This window comes from Lycium barbarum, chromosome 11, assembly GCF_019175385.1.
Source record: "Lycium barbarum isolate Lr01 chromosome 11, ASM1917538v2, whole genome shotgun sequence".
NCBI lineage: Eukaryota > Viridiplantae > Streptophyta > Magnoliopsida > Solanales > Solanaceae > Lycium > Lycium barbarum.
This window is the reverse complement of record NC_083347.1, coordinates 37818469-37842879: the sequence shown is the minus strand read 5'-3', so window position 1 is coordinate 37842879 and position 24411 is coordinate 37818469. Positions and strand designations below refer to the sequence as shown.

The window sequence follows — 24411 nt, the reverse complement described above, 5'->3', positions numbered from 1 at the left end:
TCGGTTTAACCGGTCCGGTTTCGACTTCAAAAAAATCAAAACCGAATCGGTAATAATTACGGTTAACCGGAACCGGTTCTACCAGTTCCGATTCCGATTTTACCGGTCCAGTTATCGGTTTTAACCGGTTAAATCGAATCGGTTGATAGGTTTACCCAAAAGGCAAAAGGTACCTCGAATTATATCAGCAGAACACTATACGTTATTCCCAAAAGCGTCTATAAATTACGTACGTAATTGTGATTGTGACATTTCCTTAATTGGATATAACAAACAAAAGCTTAACTCCAGACCTTTTCCATCTAAAAATATTAGTGGATCTCGTTCAAAGCGGAAGATACCTTTTACCTAATGCAAAAACTAACGTGCTTAAATATTTGGTCTTGTCAGACTAACAATTGTGCATATACACCAGCCGACAAGAATTTTTTTCAAAAAAAAAGACAAAAACAGTGCGTGGCCTAATTTTCTCCCTCGAAACAAAGCTATCAAAGATTTCCTAAATTGTCCACTGCTCTCCATACATATATATATATATATATATATATATAGCTTCTATTTTTTCCTAACTACCAACTTCTTCTCCTTTTTTCCCCTTCTCTTATAGTCTTATATTGAAGTATTAATATATATGGCTAAACTTTATTCCCCATGTTACTTAATTATTTTCTTCACTATTAGCCATTTAGTCATGTCCTTCATAGGGAAGTTACACTTGAAGCCATACGATGTTTTTTCTCAGCTTGATATTGCAACCAGACTCATCAGTAGTGCAGATTCAGCTGCCACAGTGGCAACTTCCACTGATTTTGGAAAACTTGTTCAAGAAACCCCAGCTGCAGTTCTTTACCCTTCCTCCACTGACGACATTGTCAAGCTCGTTCACTTCTCCAATAATGGCATTTCTGTCCCTTTTGGCATCGCGGCGAGAGGGCATGGCCATTCTGTGAGGGGACAGGCCATGGCACCAAATGGAGTTGTGGTGGTCATGAATTCTTTGAAGAATAGTAATAATATGATTGGAATTAGGGTTTCTTGGGACCCTATTTTAGGGTTTGGTTATGCAGATGTGGGAGGTGAGCAACTTTGGGTTGATGTTCTGCATGCAACGTTGGAGCATGGGCTTGCACCTGTCTCGTGGACTGATTATTTGTACCTCTCTGTTGGAGGAACTCTCTCTAATGCTGGAATTAGTGGCCAAACTTTCCGCTATGGTCCTCAGATTAGTAATGTTATTGAAATGGATGTTATCACAGGTAAGGCAGAATACGTAAAGACCCTTTAAATTTATACTTGGTCCTAATTATTCTAGTATTTGGCTTTTCTATAATGATTACCCCCTCGAACAATAACTGGTCTTAATTACCCCTCATATACTTGACTTTGTTATAGTCATTACCCCCTCAAAAGAAAAATGGTAAAAGAAGGAAATTTGGGTTGTACTTTACGGAGGAATAGAAAAGATATATGGAAGGAGATAAGAAAATAGCCGTTGGATGACTAAATATAAAAGAAAATGTATTTTTAGATTTTCTTACACATCAGATTAAGAGCCCGTTTGGATTAGCTAGAAAAAAATAGCTTTTAAGCATAAGTGCTTAAAGTACTTTTTAAGTGCAGAAAATTATTTTATTAATAAGCAATTACGCGTTTGGGTAAAAGTGCTTAAAGGGTTTTTAGAAGTAAGGGTAGTATTGGAATTAATAAAAAATATAAGGGATAAAAGGGTAAAGTTGTGGGTCAAACCAAAATGGCTTTTAAGCCAAAAAGAAAAAAAAATAAGTAGGGGTTGAGCAACTTCTTGGATTTTGACTTATTTTAAGCATTTTTAACTTAATTTAAGTTGTTTTTTATTTTACCAAACACCCAAATAAGTTTAAAATGACTTATAAGAGATAAAAGGGTAAAGTTGTGGGTCAAACCAAAATGACTTTTAAGCCAACAAAAAAAATTTTGGGGTTGAACAACTTCTTGATTTTGACTTATTTTAAGCACTTTTAACTTAATTTAAGCTGTTTTTTATTTTACCAAACACCCAAATAAGTTAAAAATGACTTATAAGCTGGTTTGACCAACTTATAAGCCAATCCAAACGGGCTCTAATATGATATGATTGTTATTTTATACTCTCACATGTCAAACATCACTTGAAATCACTTGGATTATAAAAAAAAAAAAAAAGAACAGGAGGGTAATTAGGATCAGTTATTGTTTGAGAGTGTAAAGATTATTAAAAGCCAAGTACAGGCGTAATTAGGACCATACATAGCTTAAGGGGATTTGAGAAAAACCCATCAAGTTTAGGAGGGTCTTTAGGTATTCTGGCGTAAAATTAAATAGGGCTTTTAACATATTTGGCCGCTTGGCCGAAAACAATTACAGCCGCTAGCATATATAATGTTGTACGAAATATGTATATTATTGATATACAAAAAGTATACATTTATCTGAGTATTATTTTGGTGGGCAGCCGTTATGCCAATTTCCTAATGAAATACACTTACATGTACCCTTTAATGAGAATTTTTTATAACCACATAAACGTTATGAAAAGTTCAAAACCACAAGTTTCAAAAGTTTTATGGCCACACAAATGTTATGACATGTTTTAACCACAAATTTCAAAAGTCTTCATCTATTTCTGAAACTTAGCCTTGATACAAATTATGTCCATAAATTAAACGGAAGGAGTAAGTCAACCTATTTAATATACTAGCTCCATTCCAATTCATGTGACATATATAGTTTGACTTAGCACTGAGTTTAATTAGTACTAATAAAGAGAGACTTTTGAAATATATTGTCCTAAATATTTTATAATATTTGTGTGACTATGACTACTAGTTTTGAAACTTTGTGTTCTTAATTATGCCATAATATTTTTGTGACTATTAAAGCTTCTCATTAAGAGTAGAATGAAAGTTTACTTATCCTTAAATGTTTTTCAATATAAAAATGTATTATTTTCTTTGGACGAACTAATAAGAAAATAATGTGATATCAATAAAGGATATAATATTTAAAAAGAATTTGACAAATAACAGGAAAAAACTGTTCTGATTCCCCAAATTGTGATATTGCTCGACAAAGGGAGTACAAGTTAAACTTTGAATAAATGTTATTCTTTTGTTTTGGAATTTAATTTTCTCTTACTTTTACATTACTTTTTGGGTAACTCCTTGGAAGTAGAATATATACTCCCTCAGTTTTAATTTATGTGAATTTATTTTCTTGTTAGTCTGTGTAAAAAAAAAAATGATCTCTTTTTATATTCGGAAACATTTTACTTTTATACAATGATTTATAACCACACAAAATATATGAGACTTATTTAACACCATAAATTTAAAAGTTTTCTCTTCTTTCTTAAATTTCGTATTCAGTCAAATAGGTTCACATGAATTGAATAGGAGGGAATAATATTTTATGAGGCGATTGTCACTTCCAAAACCTCGTTAAGGTTATTAACATGTCTTATTTGGGAGCCACCGTGTAAGGGTGTTTTTAGGGAAATTAAAGTAAATCAAACAGTTTCAGTTTGGTCTGTTCCTTGCAAGAGATGTGAGTGATACCACCCCCAATCCCCACCCCCTCGCCCTGCGCATATCTTATAGGTACCCTCTTTTTAGATCCTATACTATGAAATTTTTTTATGATGGGTGAGGCACAAATATTAAGTGGCAGACAAAAATTGTGTGAGATTCCTCTCATAATTTGCCAAGTGGAATTTCGTATCCCACTTTCAGAAAAAGGGACCAACGTCCCTATTTCTCTCTATTTCTTCATTTTCCATTCGGTCCAGCTGCTTTCTTTTTTTTTTTTTTTTTTGGCTTCAGCAGATGCTTTACTTATTTACTCAAACGAACGTTTTTTTTCCTACCTTAATATTTCTATCCACTGAAAGTCCTTATAATTTCTGGCCTAACTCTTCTATTTCTAACATTCTTGCACTGTAAAATTAATTCGTTTTCTTAGCAATTTCATCATTTTTCAAAGAAACTTAAATTCATCAAATACTCTTCAAAAAAAAAAAAAAAACACACCTGGATCCTAACAACTAATTACGTAAGTTTTGGCATTGTTTCCATGAAATCTTGAAACGAAAAGAAGTCATAAACACCTACATAAAAAAATCATACACCTTTCACCTCAATTTATGTGATATATTTTGTTTTTCAAAATTTAAATTATGTGAACTTTAAATAATATTTTAGAATGTATTTTTTCATTAAGATGAAAAAAATTGCAACTTATGGAGTAGTATTTTTCGTAAAGCCTTTGAATAGTTAAATTTTAATCTTAAAATGTTGAGTTGATCTAATCTAATTTAGTTTCGGTAATTAATTAAATTAACTTTCGTTAAATGATGCTTGGCATTAAATTGAGACGGATAAGTGAAAGATGCTCCATGTAGATCGGTTTTGGTCATGAATTTTTTCTGTTCACCAATTTTTTTTTTTTTGCATATATTTGTCTTCTTCGTTTGATGTTTGATAGTCAGAGGTGCATATAAGAGATTTAAGTTTTATGCATTCACTTTTAAGGTTCTTAGCATTGAACTCATTATGTATTTAAAATTATGAATTTTATCTACTATTTATTGTAATATCTTAGTTGATTCTTACATATAAATTTATACTTTGTGTAAAACATACTGAGGTAAAAGGAACTCAACATTAGAAGGTTAGATCTGCATCTGTGTACAATGACACTTCGATACACTGCGTTAGCATAATGACTGGAAGGTTACTTTAGTGGATGTTTTTTCTTGCTCAGATATAACCTATATTTAAGAGTAATTCATATTTGTATTCTTGTCATTATCCTTCTTTCTTTTAAATGACTTTCATTAATTAATTACGAAAATACAATTTTCTGGAAATTAATACTTCTATCAATGTCTTAGTGTGTTTTTAAATTTGTGCAATTAAATGGTCGTATTAACAAACTAAAAAACATAAAAAATTATGTTTTGTTAAGCTTTAGGCAAATGGAGATAGTAATCAAGAATTCTTGATGTAAGTTAAGGGTGGGGTGCTGGTAGGGTGATAGGAAGAAAGGGGTGGGTAAAGAGAGAAGGAGAAGTAATATGGTGTGGGACCCAAAATGTACACTTATTAATTAATGAAACCCTCACAAAATTATGACATGGCATGCATCACCCACCATAAGATTTTTCCTATACTATGTACTTATTTGCTTTGGAAAATGGCTAAATATATTCTTGTATTATTAGAAAAGTGTCAAATATACTCTTATTATATTTTGAGTCCAAATATATTTTTACCGTTAGACTATTAGTTTAAATATATTTTTATCCGATAATTTTACACTGACAATTGATGACGTAGCATGACATTGTCATCTCATCACCCTTGACCCATTTTACTCCTCCATCTTCCGCCACTAAAATTTACCCCCCTCCACCACCGTTACCACCGTATAATTACAGCTCCAGGAAAAAATTGTCCTTCCAATTATATCTATCTTATACTTCAGATATGTCGATTTATGTTGGAAGGAATAATACAAGTGATAAGGTCCATTTTGATCAAACTTTCCGGTATTGTCAAATTCGGAGTTGGATAAAAAGGGTGAGAATGCAGTGGGTTTTGGTAAGGTCCGTGAAATTCAAATGAAGGAGAAGGGGAGGAGGGATGTAGGACTGTAAGGGAGGTGGTGGAGAGTAAATCGGATCGTGTGTATAAGAAGGAGTGTTGCAAGTAGCGGTGAACGGCGGAGCAGAGGCGTATAACGGTGGTAAAGGAGCGGGGTTTGGATCAGATCTGAGTTATGGACGGTTCCTGACTGTGTTAATAGTAAATGCAAAAGTTCCTGACTTGTTTTGATGGTAAATTACCTCTCTGATTTTTTGGTTTTTCATAGTTCAAGTTGTGGACCAAAGTAATTCCAATTTAAAATTTTTGATTTCAGAACGTCAGAAAAATGAAAATATCAAAGGGCCAATCCAATTTGAGGCATTGCGATCAGGTGGGATTGAAGGATAAGATGGTGGTAATGGTGGTGGAGGGGTGGAAATTTTAGTGGTGGAAGAGGGACGGAGTAGTTAGGGTGATGAGATGACACTGCCACGTGGCATCCACATTATCAATTGTCACGTGGGATAGGATGTTCAAGGTGCACAATTTTAACAGAAGAGGGATAATTTTAAACAAATAATATAACAATAAGGGTATATTTGGACCCAAAATAAAACGAAAGATATATTTGGCTATTTTCCGTATTTGCTTACTGATACGGCATACCAGCTGGAAAAAGATAAGTCCATTATATATTGCACGTATGGACTGTTCTTGTTTCTTGTGTTTATTTCAGGTAAAGGGGAATTTGTGACTTGCTCCAAACACACGAATTCAGAGCTGTTTTTTGCAGTTTTAGGAGGTCTAGGCCAGTTTGGAATCATAACCAGAGCAAGAATTATCTTAGAGAAAGCACCAACAAGAGTACCATATATACATTTTCATGTCCTTTTTCTTGTTCAATGGAGATTTTCTAAAGATACTTTTTTGGCTTGCAGGTGAAATGGGTCAGAGTGTTGTATGCTGATTTTTCAAAATTCACAAGTGACCAAGAACAACTTATTTCCATTGATGGCATGGACTATGTGGAAGGCTCTCTTACGATGAATCAAAGTCCTCCAAATAATTGGAGATCTTCCTTTTTCTCACATTCCAACCAATCCAAAATACTTTCCTTGATATCCAAATACGGCATTATCTACTGTTTGGAAATGGTCAAGTACTATGATGATCAAAGTGCTAGTACAGTTGATGAGGTACGTACCCTTTATTACCATTTTTTGTACCACTTATTACTAGCTAGATCTGTAACTTCATAAAGAAACAAATAAAAGACAAATTCCTAAGATGATGTAAATTGGGTAATTTTGTTATGTTTTGCGTTTTAATGTATATGAGCTAACAAACCTCACCCTGTACTATATGATACATCATCATTATTTATCTAAGGCGAATTCGTTGAATTATATAGTATGGTTATGTAAACCTGGCTAGATCTCAGCCATGGAAATGATGGAGTAGGAATGATTAGAAGAAGAGCGGAAAGTCACATTTCGTACACAACAATTCTAAATTACAGGGAATGAACTTACAACAAAAATATCGAACTCCACTAACTATATAACGAACTACACAATAATCGACTTGATTAAGTTAATTAACTAAAGCTAAGTACTCTAACTACTGTAGAACTCCTCCATCTAACTAATACTACAATCAACCAATTTTTTTTTTTAAAAAAAAATAGCATCTCCCCCTTATGGTGGCGGGTCCCTTGTATATATACCCAAAAGTTATTACATAAGAGTAGGTCTAAATATCCTTAACACTTTAGCCAGTTCCTGTACGGAAGGAAAATAGAAAGCATATCTTCTATGGGACAAAAAAAAAAAAAAACTGCTAGAAAACAGGAAAAAAATATGCTTCCAAACTTACGGAAACTGGTTTCTTCTGTGAATATGTCTAAACGCCGCCATATGAACCAGGTCCAATTTGTAAGCTCCTTTCACCAAATCAGGTAGTCTATTAGGAGAAGAGATCACTCTGTTTGTTCTTCCTTTACTCCATTTAGCCAACGAATCCACAACCTGGTTTGCTTCTCTGTAACAATGTTGAATCTTGCAATCGCCATGTTCAATTAGTGTCTTGCCCTGTTGTATCGTGTCTTTCATCTGCCATGGAATATTGCTCTTTCCCAGTAACATATTTACAACCAAAAGAGAATCGCATTCTAGAATGATATGCCTCAAGCCATTGTTCCTGGCCCAATTCAGTCCAAAAGATGCAGCCTTTGCCTCTGCCAAGTTGCTGCTGATATTACCAACAGGGCAATGGAAAGCCATTATCATTACTCCATTCATATCTCTCTGCAGATGCCTCCTATCCCAGCTCACAGGTTGCTAAAATGTACGATTTCACACAAGGGGGAAAGGTTATACTATATATGCTAGCTCTTGCCTGTTTCAACGAGCTATATAGCGTACTACTTAAATCACATAAAAACAAACCACTTTTTATAAATAACATGTACTAAATTGGTGTAGTGTGTGTAATCATCTTATCGAATAGTTTAAAGATTTTAATTAGCACTTAATTATGTCTTCAACACGCTCCCTCACGTGTGTGGGCTTGGTTTTATCTTTCATGGCAAAGCACGTGAAAATCATGTTCGATAACGGGTGTACTGCATGCATGTGACCATCTAATCTAAGAGGTTAAGACGTAAGAGAGAGAACACTTTTAATTATTTCATTATGTTTTCTACGTAAATTAATATATTTGGAAAGACCATATTATGATATACATAGATATGCTTTTATGCAGGAATTGCACAAGATGATGAAAGGGTTGAACTTTCTGTCTGGACACATATTCAAGAAAGATGCAACCTTTGTAGATTTTCTTAATAGAGTAAAAAAGGGGGAGCTAAAGCTGCAATCAAAAGGACTGTGGGATGTTCCTCATCCATGGCTCAATCTCTTTGTACCAAAGTCCAGTATCATGGACTTCAATGCTGGTGTCTTCGTGGACATCATTCTCAAACAAAACAAGACCACAGGGTCCATCCTTGTGTACCCAACAACCGGAATAAAGTACTCCTAATACTCCACCCGCATTCATTTTATATAGAGATAATGGTCAAAACACACTCGAATTATCACTTTTTCGCGAGTTTCATACCCCAACTATCAGCTGTTCTATTTTTCTACCTGAAATATCATCGCCTATATATTTTTCTAACTGAACTATCACCATATATGTATTAAACACACCTAGTTGAGTAGTTCGTGATATTCAGTAGGAAAAGGGAACAGTTGATAGTTGGCCTACTCAGCTTCAAAGTGTGTTTTAATACAGAGATGATGATAGTGCAGGTAGAAAAAGGGAACAACAGATAGTTAGCGTGTGAAACTCGCGAAAAAGTGATAGTTCAGGTGTGTTTTTAACCATTAACTCTTTTATATACATAATGGTGCTTGACTAGGGGGCACATAATTAAGAAACGACTTTGGTACTTATAATTAAAAGTTTTTTAATATCATGTGGTCTTGAACATGTCACGACAATTTTAAAATAATCTTTACACATTATTTCAGATAAGTACTTATTTGTGTAATGATCTGATCATTATTTCAAATTTGAAACGTGAAATTGAAAAGTTGAAAAACTTGTTTAAGGAGTATTTCAAAAGAAGTAATATTTTTTACTCCCAAAACTACAAATCTCTGAATATCCTTCAACTTTCAAATACCCTTTTCAACTTCAACTTTAACCAAATCAAGTCCAAATCTACTAATTATCTAGAGATGTCAAATTTTTTTTTTTGAAAGTACTTCTTTTGTCCCAATTTATGTGGCATATTTTGCTTCCTGAGATTCAAACTGTATGAACTTTATCATCATTTTAAGATGTATTTTTTCATTAAATTGATATGAGAAAAGTTACAATTTATAGTACTTTTCATGTAGTTTTCAAATATATAAATTTTAATGTTAAAATATCAAGTTAATCTAATCCAATTTAGCTTCAAAGTTTAGTCAAATTGACTCTCAAAAAACGAAAAGTACCACATAAATTGGGACGGACGGAGGGAGGGAGTATCATATAAAATGGAACATATATAGTACGGAGTATGTTCTTTTCACCTTCACCTTCTCCTTACCCTAGCACTACCCTTCCCTTCTCTTTTTTTTTTTTTTTTGGTTTTGTTTGTCTAGCATGTATGTAGAATATAGTTTGTTGAAATTGATTAGTGCTTTATAAAAAAATCAGATGGGATGATCGGATGTCTGTTGTGATACCAGAGGAGGAGACATTCTATTGCGTAGGGCTGTTGTACTCTTGTGGATTCAATGACTGGGAGTCTTTGGATGGTCAAAATGAAGAAATCTTAAACTACTGTGAAAAAAATGGTCTCAAGATCAAGCAATATCTTCCACATTACAGAACTAAGGAAGCTTGGATGAATCATTTTGGCAAAAAATGGGAAGTATTTCAACAAAGGAAAAGTCAGTTTGATCCAAAGATGATTTTGTCACCAGGACAAAAGATTTTCAATTAGCTCATTTTTACTTTGGTGAAGGTACGTATGGCAATAGTAGGATAGGGTAAATGATCTGCACGGAATAAATAGAGACATCAAGTTATGGTATATATTGTACTTGTGACTTTTTATGTCACCTAGAAAAGAAATTAATAGTTCACTATATGACAATATACTGTCTCGTACATGTCGCTTCATTTATTAAATGCTTATTTTATTATCCCCCACCATTCCACGACCTCCAATAGAGGGGGGAAAAGGAAAACAGATAAACGGACTCTTTTCTCCGATGGCAGACAAGATTGAGATGGTAGATTATTCATACGAGGCAACAACAACGAATGTAAACTTTTTGTTGTTTTTAATTAAAAGCCACATTTTAGTAAACTTTCCGGCTAAACTTTTTTCACTTACATTTTAATTCCGGCTCTTTGTAACTTGTAAGCAATAATAACTTGTCTTTGCTTACTTGACATAAAATTCCATCCGAGTGTCACACCCATTTCACATAATCAGCAGCATTCGACACCGTAGAAACAAGTAATTCAAAAGTTAGTTAAGTTAGTTAGAAGAGACTTCACAAGTTAGTTAAGTTAAGTTAGAAGAAACAAGTAATTCAAAAGTTAGTTAAGTTAGTTAGAAGAGACTTCACAAAGTTAGTTATGAAAGTGAGACATTAAGTGTAATCAGCAAGTTGTTAGGTAGTTATTAATTTCAAGTTAGTTAAATGACCAACAACTTAACAAGTTGATCCACTCATGTATATATACATGGTATACAGCCTGCATACGAACACACCATAATGAGAAATTCATTCCTTCTTCTTCCTCTTCATTTCTTCTTCTTCCATTATCAGATTAGGATCAACTACCTAATCTTCTTCTTCTAAACACTACATGGTATCAGAGCAATCAAGCTTGAAATCCTAGCTTGATCGATCGATTTCGTTTCTGTTAAACTTCCGCAAAATATACAATGTTTTTGCTTGAAATCTTGAAGAACCAAGATGGTTGTTGATGATGCTACGAATGTTGCTAATGGTAGTACCCAGACGAATGATTGTTGACACCCAATTTTGTCCCGCCTCTCCTCCGAAATACCTGTTTACGCTTCTAATATTTTTGAAAAATTATAAAATATATATTTGTATTTTTTACTATAATTATTAGCCTCTTATCAATACCGGCGTTTCATTATTCTATTGCAGTTACTAGCCATCATTATCATTATTATTATTATTATTATTATTATTATTATTATTATTATTATTATTATTATTATTATTATTATTATTATTATTATAATTCACAATTCTATCATTCCGGCATTTTACCAGCTTACGCACACGCATCACATTTATCTTTGCATAATTAAATAATAGTGTTTATTTCCTGTGGATTTTCGAAATATTATTGCACGGCTATTACAAAGCCATTTTTTATCTGAGCACTAATAATTGCATATTTTATATTAAGTAATACTTTAACACAAGTTATTTAAATAGGTTTTTTATTTAAATGTAGTAGCCCAATCAACTCATACTATTTTCGGACCAATTCACAAAACCAGTCCACATTTTAATTTACCTGGCCACATTTTAATTCAATCAGCCCATCCTTTTAATTCAGCCCAACCCACATTTATTCCTAGCCCACATCTTCAAACCACCAGCCCATTATTTTAACCCAATATTCAGCCCACTACCCGAATTTACCCGACCCGACCCGGATTTTCATTTAACAAAGGAAACCCTTTTAGGGTTTCCCTCATATTTTTCCTCACCAGCCGCCCCATCCCCTGTTCCCTCTCTCTCTCTCTCTCTCCCTCAATTTTCTCCTTCGTCTCCCTCATCGCCTCCACCTTCTCTTGTCCCCCCCCCCCCCCCCCCCACGCTCACTGCCGCCCCATTTCTCCCTGTTCCCCATGCCTCTGCCATCCCCACGTTCCTCTGTCCACGCTCCTCTCAAACAAAACCCTAGTTCGCCCTATACATAATGATTTTCTAAGTCAGAAAAGGGAGGATTTTTCGGTTCAAGAAACTCCCCCCCCCCCCCCCCCCAAGAACCAAGAGGTTTTCGATTAAAAAATTCCCCAGGAAACTGAGGTTTTTCGATTCAGAAACCCCTAAGAAACACCTTAATACTTCTTGATAGTCATTTCGAAACACAAGTCTTTGATTGTTCCAGTTCTTCTTTCAAAACATCAATTTTCAATTTTTCTCGATATCGGCACAAAATATCGAATCTGGTTTTGTTCTTGCTTCGAGTGTTCGTTCAAATTTGAGCACACACGATTTCGAATTTCGAAGTGTTTCGAGGTATATCGGAAGCTCGAATCCCATTTCGCTGCACCTGAAGAAGGTAAACTCTTCCCCTAGTTATTTTCTGTTTATTTAAGTTGTTGTTTATACTGTTTATGCTATGTGTTTAATACAGCGGCAGTAGTAAGTTCGATTAGGAAATTATTTTATTCTGTTTTTAAGTTATGTTCTTTGTTTAGTTATAACTATAATAGCAAGCATGATTAGTGGTTAGATACTTATATGCCTAGGTTGCTCAGCTAAGGTTATTGTTTAGATATTATGTAATGAGCACGATTAGGGTAAAGACATGCTAATACGATTGTGCTGTTTGATTTAAGTCATAAGAATGTCATTAACAAGCTTGTCTGGGAGTCTTTAGCAGGTTGTTCAACTAAATTCTTTCACTAAAAGTCTATTTGAGTACCCTAGTTGTTGATTATTAGGATCATGTATAAGTCTATAAACCCTGTTTAATTGCATATACTGTCAATATTAGTATAAGTGATATAAGGGGTCTGTGAAAACCATTTGGGCTATCCTTCTATGTCTTGTGTTCCCATAAGTGACAATCTGAATTGGCTTTCTATGTTATTATTGTCCAAATGCAGTCATGCCCACCTGTTTACCTGATGTTTAACCTGTATAGGATGTCTAAGAATGTCTAATCACTTATTTTACTGATATCTAAGATGTTGTCATATGTTTGAGATGTTTTGCATGAACACTTTGACTTTAAATTTCTGTTTCAACTTCAGTGCTGTGTTATTTTAGTCCTAAAACACATTAAAGGACATCACCTGTATCCTTTGGGTTTACCCATACCTATGATTTGAACACTGGTTTTCGCCTAAACTAAACATGAATCCCCATATGCCTATATACTATCAGTAACGGCCTATAGTGTTCCCCTTTGTGAAACCAGTATTCCTCATGCCTATTCACATACTAAGTCACTTCCTTTATATCATTTGCATATCCTCTAGTCTCTTTCAAAACTTTAAGTGGTCTGAATTTTGTCTATGGGGATAGTTGCTGGCGTGGTAACAGTGTTTAGAGATTCACTTCTCTGGATAGATGATAAGTGTGTAAATTACCATAGCAATGTTTGGGCTGAGTTTTGTGTGAAAGTTCATTTTCCTGAAACTAAAACTGGAGCTGTCTAACTGGTGCTTTCTAAATCAGTGTGTATGAATCATTAAGTTATGCAACTCATGAACTAATAATATCACTAATAAGAGTTTGCGTGCCGTTCCCCCATACTGTGGTTGTTGCCTTGCCTGAGATTCAAATTGTTGATCTTGTCATCTGTAAACATGATTTGGTCCAGACCCACTCATATAAGACTATTGTGACCCCCATGTAAGCTAACATATTTACCATCTTCATCCCATTCCTGAACATGGTCCTGCCTGTATCTGATATGTGCAAAGATTCCAAAAAATGATTCCGAACTTATCATGACCATTTACTGCTTTGCTATTAATTTTACAGCATAGTTGTGGTTCTGCTCAGTTCAGCTGAGATTGATGGCCCTTTTGTGACTTGAGATTATCAAATCTACTAATGCCCTATCTTAAGTATATATGTCATAGACTAATTTCTTGAAATATCTGCCTAAATGACATGCTTGCTAGACTATACATTGCATTATGTTATCATGAGTGTTTGGACTAGACTATCTGTAACTGCCTGCTGTCTCCCTCTTTATGACATAAAATGTTGTGGGTTCTGTTTGTTTGCATATGTAAGTAGCGAAACTGAAAATGTAAACTGGCAGTTGTCTAGACACATTGAAGCGGTTTATGCTGATTAAAACACACGATATGTGGCTGTTTGAGTTTCTGTCCATGTCTGAGTATTGTCTCGCTTATATCGTAACACGTTGTGCCTGAATCATGTATACGCGTGTGTATGGCTGGTATACCTTCATTGAAACACGTAAATATACATAATCTATTGATCTGTTTTTTGAGTTTATATTTCATATGCTTAACATTATTTATTGATCGTATATTAATCATTTTCCTTTCGTTTCATGCATGACCATCGCATACGAGTCTGAGGGACTCGTTCTTCTCCTGCATTCTGTGTTGAGCTAAAAGCCCAACGACGTCTCCTCCGTATCCAGTTCTATCCGCAGCCAGAAAAAATAGAAAACAAAATTCCGGGTCAAAGCCCAATAGACAAGAACAACAGCAGCAGTCATAGAAAAATGGGTTGAGCCCATGTAACCTCATTTATGCCTCTGCTTTATTTTGTGCCTTTAGCTTGTGTTATTTGACTAATACTTTTCTTATTTTGTTAGTTTAGACGAATTATTGGAAATTGGTATGGACAGTTTTAGAAATAATGGGTAGTTAATTTAAGGAAAACCAATGATTAATTCCACAAATTTTCATTTTTTCTTCTTTTATATTAAAGTTATTTATAGTATCCATAATATTTACTTCTCATTAATATGCAAATATAAATTCAAACATATTTTAAACAACTCTTTGAATTTTGAGTCAATCACGCATTTCTTAATTAAGCATAGTGGATAAAGATAATAAAAATGGATAGAGGAAATCTATTAGCTATTTTATATTTTACTCACACTTCTAAAACTCAAATTCAATTAATACCTCATTGCTTAGTTCGTTTAGATATTTATTAAAACATCGCATAAGTTCGCATCTTCTTCTATTTATATGTAAATTATCATATTTTGTAAACTTCATTTTTATTATGCTACTTCCTTTAAAACTATTAGCAACTATTATAAATTTTATTTCAAATAGCATTCTAAGATTCCCCTTTATACAAAATATTAGTCTTATTTTTAATAGCCTTCTTATTTAAAGCCTTAGTAATATGTATAAGTCTTATTTTTAAGCAGTTTATATTTTCCATCTTTAACTTCAATTAATTGACCTAAGTTTGGTCGGATAACCGTAAGTTAACGGATTCTAAAGGATGCCTAATCCCTTCCCTTTAGGATAATATAGAGCCCTTACCTGAAATCATATTGGTTAAGCAGACTATTCATAGAGGTTTAGTTTTAACTTTGCCTTAGTTAACATCTAGGTGTCCTAATCCATACAAGAATTGCCGTTTTAACTCAAGGCACCAATTCTGTGTCTGTATACTACTCTAAAATCAAAAACTTATGGGTAGAATTTGAGGCCTTGGTTCCAACACCTTCTTGTAATTGTGACAAGTCAAGAGAAAATGTAGTGCTTCTGCAAAAATTAAAGTTGTTTCAATCTTTAATGGGGTTGAATGATACATATAAGGCAGCAAGAAGTCAAATCTTGTTGATGAATCCCATGCCTACTGTTAACTAAGCTTATTCAATGATCATGAGTGATGAAGGCCAGAAATCTGTAGTTGCAAATGCTGGTGTGTCAGGGGAAAATCCTGGAACCCAGGTTCATATGAGTCTGCATTATATTCTAGAACAGGCGGAAATCAAAAGTTTAGGAAGAACTACAATTTGCAAGAGTAAAGGTCATACTAGAGAAACCTGTTTCATGATACATGATTAATTAAAAGATTTTTAGTTCAAAAAGAAAGGTGGAAACAATTCTCCTTATCATAGAAATAGTTCTGCACGTAATGTGATGTCTGATGATTCTGGCTACAATTATGGAAATGGACAATTTGGCAATGGTCATAATGGAGGAAGTGGTTCTACTCAGCTTGGACAAGTGCAAATGCAGCATATGAATACAAAGAGCCAAGGTTTTGGATATGCTGCAGGGCCATCTTCAGCATCTGATCAAATGAGTCAAAAGGAATATTGTCCATGCTAACTCAGGATCAGTATCAGCACATTTTGCAGCTGTTGTATAGACTATCAGATGTTACTCACTCAGTTAACATTACAGGTATTATGAGTACTGCATTGACAGTCCAGGATCAGAAATAAGAGTGGATAGTAGATACAGGTGCTACTAACCATATCGTAGTAGACGTGAAACTACTAGACAAACTAACTGTTTAAAAAACTGGCAATCCTAAAAGAGTATACCTACCAAATGGATACATTTCATTGGTTACTCATATAGGATCAAGTACTCTATCTCATAAAAATACTGTTAATGATGTTTTGTATATTCCTCCGTTTAAATTCAATTTGTTATCTATGTCCAAGCTAACCAAAGAGTTGAAATGTTTAGCTTCATTTTTCCCAAAACTTTTGCATTTTTCAGGACCTCTTCAATGGGAAGGTGAAGATGATTGGTAAAGAGGAAGGAGGCTTATACATACTCTCAGACAATATTGACAGGAAAGAAGTCATCTTAGCTCTTGTAAACTCTAGAAATGTTGTGTGTAGTATAAATGATCAAAACTGCAAATTAGATATAGATATATGGCATAAGAGATTTAGGCATGTATCCATTAATTTTATAAAGAAATTACTTCCTGCAAGCCTAGATCATATTACTAAAACAGTGAATAAATGCACAGTTTGTCCTTGTGCCAAATAAACTAGATTGCCTTTTCCTATAAGTACTACTCATAGTTCTAGCAGTTTTGATTTAGTCCATATGAACTTGTGGGGACCTTATAAAGTTGCAACTCTCGAAGGAAATAATACTTTTTTACTGTTGTTGATGACTATTCTAGATTCACTTGGGTGTTCTTGTTTGTCACGGCCCAACTTAGGATCGCGCGGGCACCTACCTTTCCCTCATCGATGGGCGAACCCTCAATCAATAACACATTAATCAAGTAAAGACAATTCGAATATTCCAATAAATAAGTACAATTAACAACGAGAATCAATTATCTAATAAACTCCAATATTGAAAATATTTACAACCGTTAAACAAATAAAGACTCTTTTCAAGTTCCCACGACCTGGTCTAGACTAGTACAAGAGCGACTAAGTGCTACGGATTACAACAACACTGTAAGACTCAACCTCCATCTCGGAATGAAGTGGGAGGAGGCCTTCAGATTAGGCGTCGCGCATCTCCGAACATGTTGCAGTCAATCACCTAAAACACTCTACACCGGAAAATGGTGTAGCAAGAGCAGTATCAGTACAATCAACGCGTACTGAGTAAGTATCATAGGCCGACAATGGTTAGAAACACGTATCAGTAAAAGAAGCCACAAATAAACATGATCAGCAACTAAATCAAGTCCTACGTCTATTTACCGCACAATATGACACCAAGACCCTTAACTCAGTCACCTTCCGCTAATAACCACAAGTCAGATCCACAACAATATCACGACAATCATATATCATTAATACCGATCGTTTTTAGTCTAGGAGTCGACTCTTCACTACGATATCTTTATTCTACATCCTTTAGAGGCCAAACATACAACTGATCTTACGAACGATCCACAAGATAAACCAATCAATAAAAGTCACAGATAATCGAGGATAAGTATACATCATCGCCTAAGTAGCATCTAATTCCAATTGTGCCAAGTCTCAATATATCAATCCAAATCCAACATCACAAGTAAACACCAAATCATCTCAAACAAGCCATAATGCAATGCAATGCAATGATGTATGAATGCAGTGCAATGTCATGCCAATGCTGTGTACACATGTACTCCGGATGGAAATATCAACATCTCGGTAGCACAACGCAGCGTGACTCGCAAAGTCGAAGTGCCATCCGTCTCGGATCTTTGCCCAACAGACAGACGGGACCCAGGATCGTTGCCCACGGGGGGTTCTCACCCGCACCACTCTGGGGGACCCGCGGAGCCGATGCACTCACTCAATACATGATTCCGGAACGAACATCGGATATCAGACTCTCACGTCATAAAACCGAGCCCAGCTCATCATAGTGTCTCATAAGGTATCATCAGTATCTCAATAGTATATCATGAAGAATAAGAGTGCACGCAATGCATGTATCATCATCAATAATCACGCTCAATATCACAAGTACCAACAATGGGTACGCGGACAATATATCCGAATCACAAACACCAACAATGGGTGCGCCATCAATATATCAGGGTCATAAGTACCAACATGGGTACGCCAACTAAATATCAATAGCTACACAAGTCATACGGAATTCTATCCACGTATCAACATCAAATTTAGGTACCACCATAACACAAACAAGTTGTAATAACAATTCTCAATACCAATTACTCACTCGTGGCATCAAGCTAACACAATTGATCAAATCAGTCGCAATACAATATTACCGTTCTTCCTTTATTAGCCTATTAGCTTAGTACAAGTAAATTCACCTCCTACTCACAAGGCATTCATTCCTACTCAGTCTAGAACTCAATCGCAACCGTTGGTACATTTTATCCTTCCATTTATCAACTAGATTCACTATTAATAGCATAACACACTTAATCACATATTACGAAAATTCTCATCGTGAGACACAGAAAATAGGTATCACCCACTACTCTCAAGGCACATAAAATCCACTGATACTCACGAAAACCAAATCAAGCATCCTAAAGAATCTACAGGCCACAAGCCCGAACATACAAATCACACAATAATACTATCCTAGGATTCCATCCCAAATCTCCAATTCCTACACATGCATTCTCCGTTCCTTCTAATACATGAATATAGGAAACTAACCGGAGTCTACCGAAATGGAAGCCATAACCTACCTCAAGGCCGAGTGGGTGCCACGAACATCCATTGATTCTTCAATTCGATCACCACATCGTAAACCGCACGAAGGAGCTTTGAGACAACATGAGGCCCAAGAATAAAAATCATCGTTAGAACCCTTATAAGAGATTTCAGATTAAAAAGAAGGTTGGGAACTCAACCCACCTCTAGATCCCATACCCAACAACAATAGGTGATTTATCAACATCTATTCATGACTAATGTCAACTCTTCAAGCCACTAGCTAGGTCAAATTATCATTTTTATCTATCCTTTAGAAACCTATTTTCAAGATTCATAGTAGAGACCCATTTGCAATCTAATAGGGAAAATGAGAAGCTAGGTTAGTAACCATTTCTTGGTGATGAACAAGGAGGAATTAACCCAATGAGTACATATTAAGAACAATTAAGTAATCGTCTTTTTAAGCCTTAGGAGATTGAGATACCCATTTTGTGTTTTCTAGATGAGGGACTGTTAATAAGAATCATTAAAAGGAAGAAATGAATGGGAGGAGTTAAAGGGATTACCTTTCCTAACAAAATATAAATTTTGGCTCCATAAGGCTCCAAGGGCGGCTGGACTCTTTAGGGTTTTGAAAAATGAGGTCCATTCATGAAATGTCACTTAAATAGGGTAAATCACTGCTTATAACCGCTGGGGTGGTCCGAGTCACCGCTCCAGCGGTACCGCTTCTGCGACCGTGGCACCGCTGGGGCGGCCCTCAAAGGAAATTGTTTGTACCACTTCTGCGGTAAAACCCCCGCTGCAGCGCCACCGCTAGGGCGGCATGGAGGACGCTGTAGCGGCTCAATTGGACCCAGATGGCCTAGATCCTATCCCTTTTTGCGCAACTCGTACGATTTTCAGAAATATAAGATGGACCAAGCAGGTCTCAAGGAGTTAATGCCACGGGCCTTAGACAACTTTGCATTCCATTGTCTAGGGCCTCAAAACACAATGCAGAAATGCAAGATGGACCTCGGACAACTTTGCATTCCATTGTTTAGGGCCTTAAAACACAATGCAGACTAGGGGTGGGGGGGGGGGGGGGGAGGGGGACATTAGTGTGCAACAAGTTAAGTTACAAGAAGTTGAGTTATCATAAGTCAACCAACTTGCCGAGATTCCACCTAAAAATGCTGCACCAGTACCACAACCACCTCAAATTCCTGCACCTGAGCATGTACCAGTAGATGTGCTAGATCACCAAATACAAGAGTATCACAAAGAGATAAAAAAAACTATCAGTATGGATGAAGGACTTCATTTCACTACATATACATGATGAGCCTTATGCTATGGCCAAATACCTTTCACATGACAAACTATCACCCAAATATCAAGCCTACTTATCGAAGATCTCAAATATAGCAGAACCTAGAACATACAAAGAAGCAGCATCAGATCCTAAGTGGATAGAAGCCATGAAGACAGAGATTATACCATTACAACATAATCATACATGGGATATTTTTAGTCTACCAGTAGGCAAGTAACCTTTAGGGTGTAAGTGGATATACAAGGTGAAGTACAAGTCAACATCTGAAGTAGAAAGGTACAAGACAAGACTAGTAGCAAAGGAATATAGCCAAAAGGAGGATATTGATTACCAATAGACTTTTAGTCCAGTTGTGAAAATGAAGACTATAAGGACAGTGTTGACTATTACAGCACAAAACAAATGAAACATTTACCAAATGGATGTATTTAATGCGTTCTTACATGGTGATTTACATGATAAAATTTATATGGAATTGCCTAGGGGATTTAAGAGTCAGGGGGAGAAGAATCCAGTATGTAGACTCATTAAATCCCTATATGGTTTGAAGTAAGCACTAGACAATGGAATGCAAAGTTGTCTGAGGCCCTACTAAGTTTTCAGTTCAAGCCAAGTGGACATGACCATTCTTTGTTCATCAGGAAAACAGCAAAGAACTCCGTTTTTATGCTTATATATGTAGATGATATGCTTATCACTGGAAACAGTCTACAGGTTATTGAAGAAACCAAGAATCAACTGAAACAATCCTTCAAAATGAAATATTTGGGTGAACTCAAATACTTTTTAGGAATTGAATTTGCAAGATCAAGACATGGCATACTTATGCACCAGATAAAGTATGCACTTGAACTCATTGCTGAGACTGGGCTGAGTGCTTCAAAAGCAGTTGTAACACCTATTGATACCAACATCAAGTTGACCACAAAGGAGTATGACAATTTTATCAACAACAAAGTTAGTTCAAGATCAAATATTACGCGCACTGCTCAATTTTGAACTATGATCTTTATTAATAAAAAAGTTCTGACAGGCCTGGCCTGGTAGAACACAATTTAATTAAAAAAAAAAAAGACTGAGGGGAGGCTAATAGAAAGATTATTGTACTTGACTATGACTGGTCCTGACATATCATTTGGGGTACAGACCTTAGGTCAATTTCTTTAGCAACCTAAGAGATCTCATATGGAAGTAGCCTTGGAGATAGTAAGGTATTTAATTGGTCAACCAGGTCAAGGAATTCTATTATCAAGTATTCAGAAAAACAACATTACTACATTTTGTGATGCAGACTGAGCATCCTGCCCACATACTAGAAAATCAGTACCAGGATATTTTGTGAAGTTTGCAAATTCTCTTATATCATGGAAGTCAAAGAAGCAGTCCACAGTCTCAAGGAGCTCATCAGAATATAGGAGCATTGCTACAGTGGTTACTAAGATTATCTGGTTACTAGGATTGATGAAAGAATTGAATATTGAAGTTTAGAAACCAGTTGATAGACAATACAGTTGGCTGCAAACCCAGTCTATCATGAAAGGACCAAACATATTGAAATTGACTGCCACTTCATAAAAGGAAAGATAACACAAGGATTGGTTGCTACTAAATATGTTCCAACTCAAGAAGAACCAGCAGACTTGCTAATAAAAGGATTAACCAAGGTCCATCATCACTATCTCAGCTCCAAGCTAGGAGTTCAAAATATTTTCTCATTTCCTAACTTGAGGTAAGGGGGAGTGTAGAAACAACTGATTCAAAAGTTAGTTAGAAGGGACTTCATGTAGTTATAAAAGTGAAGGACTTAAGTGTAATTAGAAAGTTTTTAGGTAGTTATTAATTTCAAGTTAGTACATGTCCAACAACTTAACAAGTTGATCCACTCTTGTATATATACAGAATATACAACCTGTATACAAACACACAATAATGAGAAATTCATTCCTTCTTCTTCTGCTTCATTTCTTCTTCTTCTATTATCAGATTAGAATTAACTACCTAATCCTCTTCTTCTAAAAACTACACGGCACACAATTCAATTCGAGCAAACCAAACTCATGCCTCAAATCTACATTCAATTACACCAAATAATCTAGTGCTTGATGGTTCTTGACCTATAGGACAAAAGAATTGATGTCCTTTTATTTCACTTGAATGGCACCACCTTGTATTTTACCATTAGGCAGTTTGCTATCATAAGTGGTCTAAAGTGTGTTAGTGATGAAGACATCAAATTTTCCTCGAATGCACCTAATAGGTTGATGGGTACCTATTTTCAAGGACATATTAGAGTGTCAAAATCAGATTTGATGTTATTTTTTTGGCAACAAAGGTGGCAAAATGATGATGACATTTTTAATATTGCAATTCTTTATTTTCATAAATACCTTTCTATTCTCCTTTAAAAAGAATGGACATTCATTCCAAAGCACCATTTTGATTTGGTGGAGAGTGGCAGATACAAAAATTACCCATGGAATAATAATGATGTGTTACAGAGTTTATCAAATCTGTGAGGCACATCGGTCTGCTCTTTGCAAGTATCGTTTTATGAGTATAGACTTGGGCATTTTTTGTTGAAAGTTACGAGCTAAAGTTGATTTGAAATAGATCTACACTTGTTTTCTCATTTTAAATGTTGAAATTGTGATTTAACATAAACGTTTCTATTTTACATCAAATAATGTTGCATTGATTTCTTCATAAAGTTTTGTCTCAATTTCGAATTAGAGAGTCATTGATACTTATCGAGTACTGTGACGTGACGGTGTACTCACCTCTCTTTGAGCCCCCTCTGTTTTTTATATTTTAGGATGAGGATTGACATGTGACGAATGGACAAGGCTATGGTGGCCCTCTCTCTAGATATATGTTGAGGCACCACTTTTATTCCATGGTATCTAGTATGTTTCTTCTTCCTTTCATTAGTGGACAATTGTTCCAAGAATTTAATTCTATTTTGTTATAAAGCGGCTCCATAGATAGTTGATGTTGGGCCATAATAATTATAGTGTACACGACATACATGAAATGACATTTATTTTGTTTTGAATGCGTTATTCTAATGAATTATTGATCATGTATGAATTTTTGAAATTTGAGAATGTTTCATGATTATATTTGAAAATTATAAAATTTTCAAGTGGCATCATTCGCACAAATGCCTCTATTTCGAGGTGGTCTTTAATTTTTGCCCCTCAAGTGATCTTTAATTTTTGTCCTACAACACTCTTGGCGCGGCATAACTTAGATTTTGCTCGGCAAAGTTTACGTTTAACTTCGTCATATGTATCATAACATCCTACAAGTTATGTCAGACAAGGCAAAACTATTAACACTCAACATAATCTAAAAAACAGCTTAAACTTAGATTTCTCTCCGCAAAGTTTACATTTGGCTTTGACATATGTATCATAACATCCACACTAGTTATGCCGGAAAAGGCAAAACTTTCAACACTCAACAAAATCTGAAAATACTACACAACTTATGTTGCTTAACTTAATTCCTACACAATTTGTGCTGAGCGAGACAAAGTTCAGAATCTAAAGATAAAAATTTTACAAAACTTATGCTGAGCTAAGAAGGTCTGAAAATTTTCATTAAACAGCCATCCTACCTTGGTAGGAGTAAAGTCTGCGTACATTCTACCCTCCCCAGACCCCACGATGTGGGATTTCACTGGGTTATTGTTGTTGTTGTTGTAAGCAGGGGCAAAAAGTAAAGACCACAAATATAAGGGGCAAACATTCAAGGCCAGTGTTTTTAAAGGGAAATCCGTGCACAGTTTTCATGGATATGATTGGGGTTTATCATGTATCCATGTATATCTACTATAAAATGATAAATATAGCTATATTTTGTATTCATTTAAAAGCATTAATATAAAAGGGTAATTAGGGAGCCTAATCAGTTAGATCATTTCCATTCAGAATACCTACTGCCTAACTAAGCCTGTCGAACGGGATGGGACAGTTTTGATCAGACGGGATGGGACGCGAGACTAAAAAAAGTGGGGACCCGATGGGGACCGGGATGGGATGAGTCTCACGGGATTCGAGGATTTTTTTTAAAAAAAAATAAACTTCAAAGTTAATAATTCAATGTAAATTTGTAATACTTATATTCTTT

General features: G+C 35.2%; 1 protein-coding gene across 2 annotated transcripts; it reads left to right on the top strand.

The window, feature by feature from the left end:
- Positions 1-582: 582 nt before the first annotated feature.
- Positions 583-10256, top strand: LOC132618102 (cytokinin dehydrogenase 3-like). 2 transcript variants are annotated; one of them, XM_060333158.1, is made up of 5 exons: positions 583-1256; positions 6337-6464; positions 6539-6796; positions 8364-8632; positions 9845-10037. In XM_060333158.1, the coding sequence occupies exons 1-5, from the start codon at positions 632-634 to the stop codon at positions 9894-9896; spliced, it is 1332 nt and encodes a 443-aa protein (XP_060189141.1). In that variant the 5' UTR covers positions 583-631; the 3' UTR covers positions 9897-10037. The 2 variants fall into 2 exon arrangements, with proteins under 2 accessions (XP_060189141.1, XP_060189140.1); XM_060333157.1 differs by having other exon boundaries at positions 584-1256; positions 9813-10256.
- Positions 10257-24411: the final 14155 nt, after the last annotated feature.

Bases quoted from the DNA above. Each gene is read 5' to 3' on its own strand.
- LOC132618102 (XM_060333157.1), top strand. From the start codon at position 632: ATGGCTAAACTTTATTCCCCATGTTACTTAATTATTTTCTTCACTATT. The intron at 1,257-6,336 runs GTAAGGCAGAAT...TGTTTATTTCAG, and splicing joins TGAAATGGATGTTATCACAG to GTAAAGGGGAATTTGTGACT. The intron at 6,797-8,363 runs GTACGTACCCTT...GCTTTTATGCAG, and splicing joins GTGCTAGTACAGTTGATGAG to GAATTGCACAAGATGATGAA.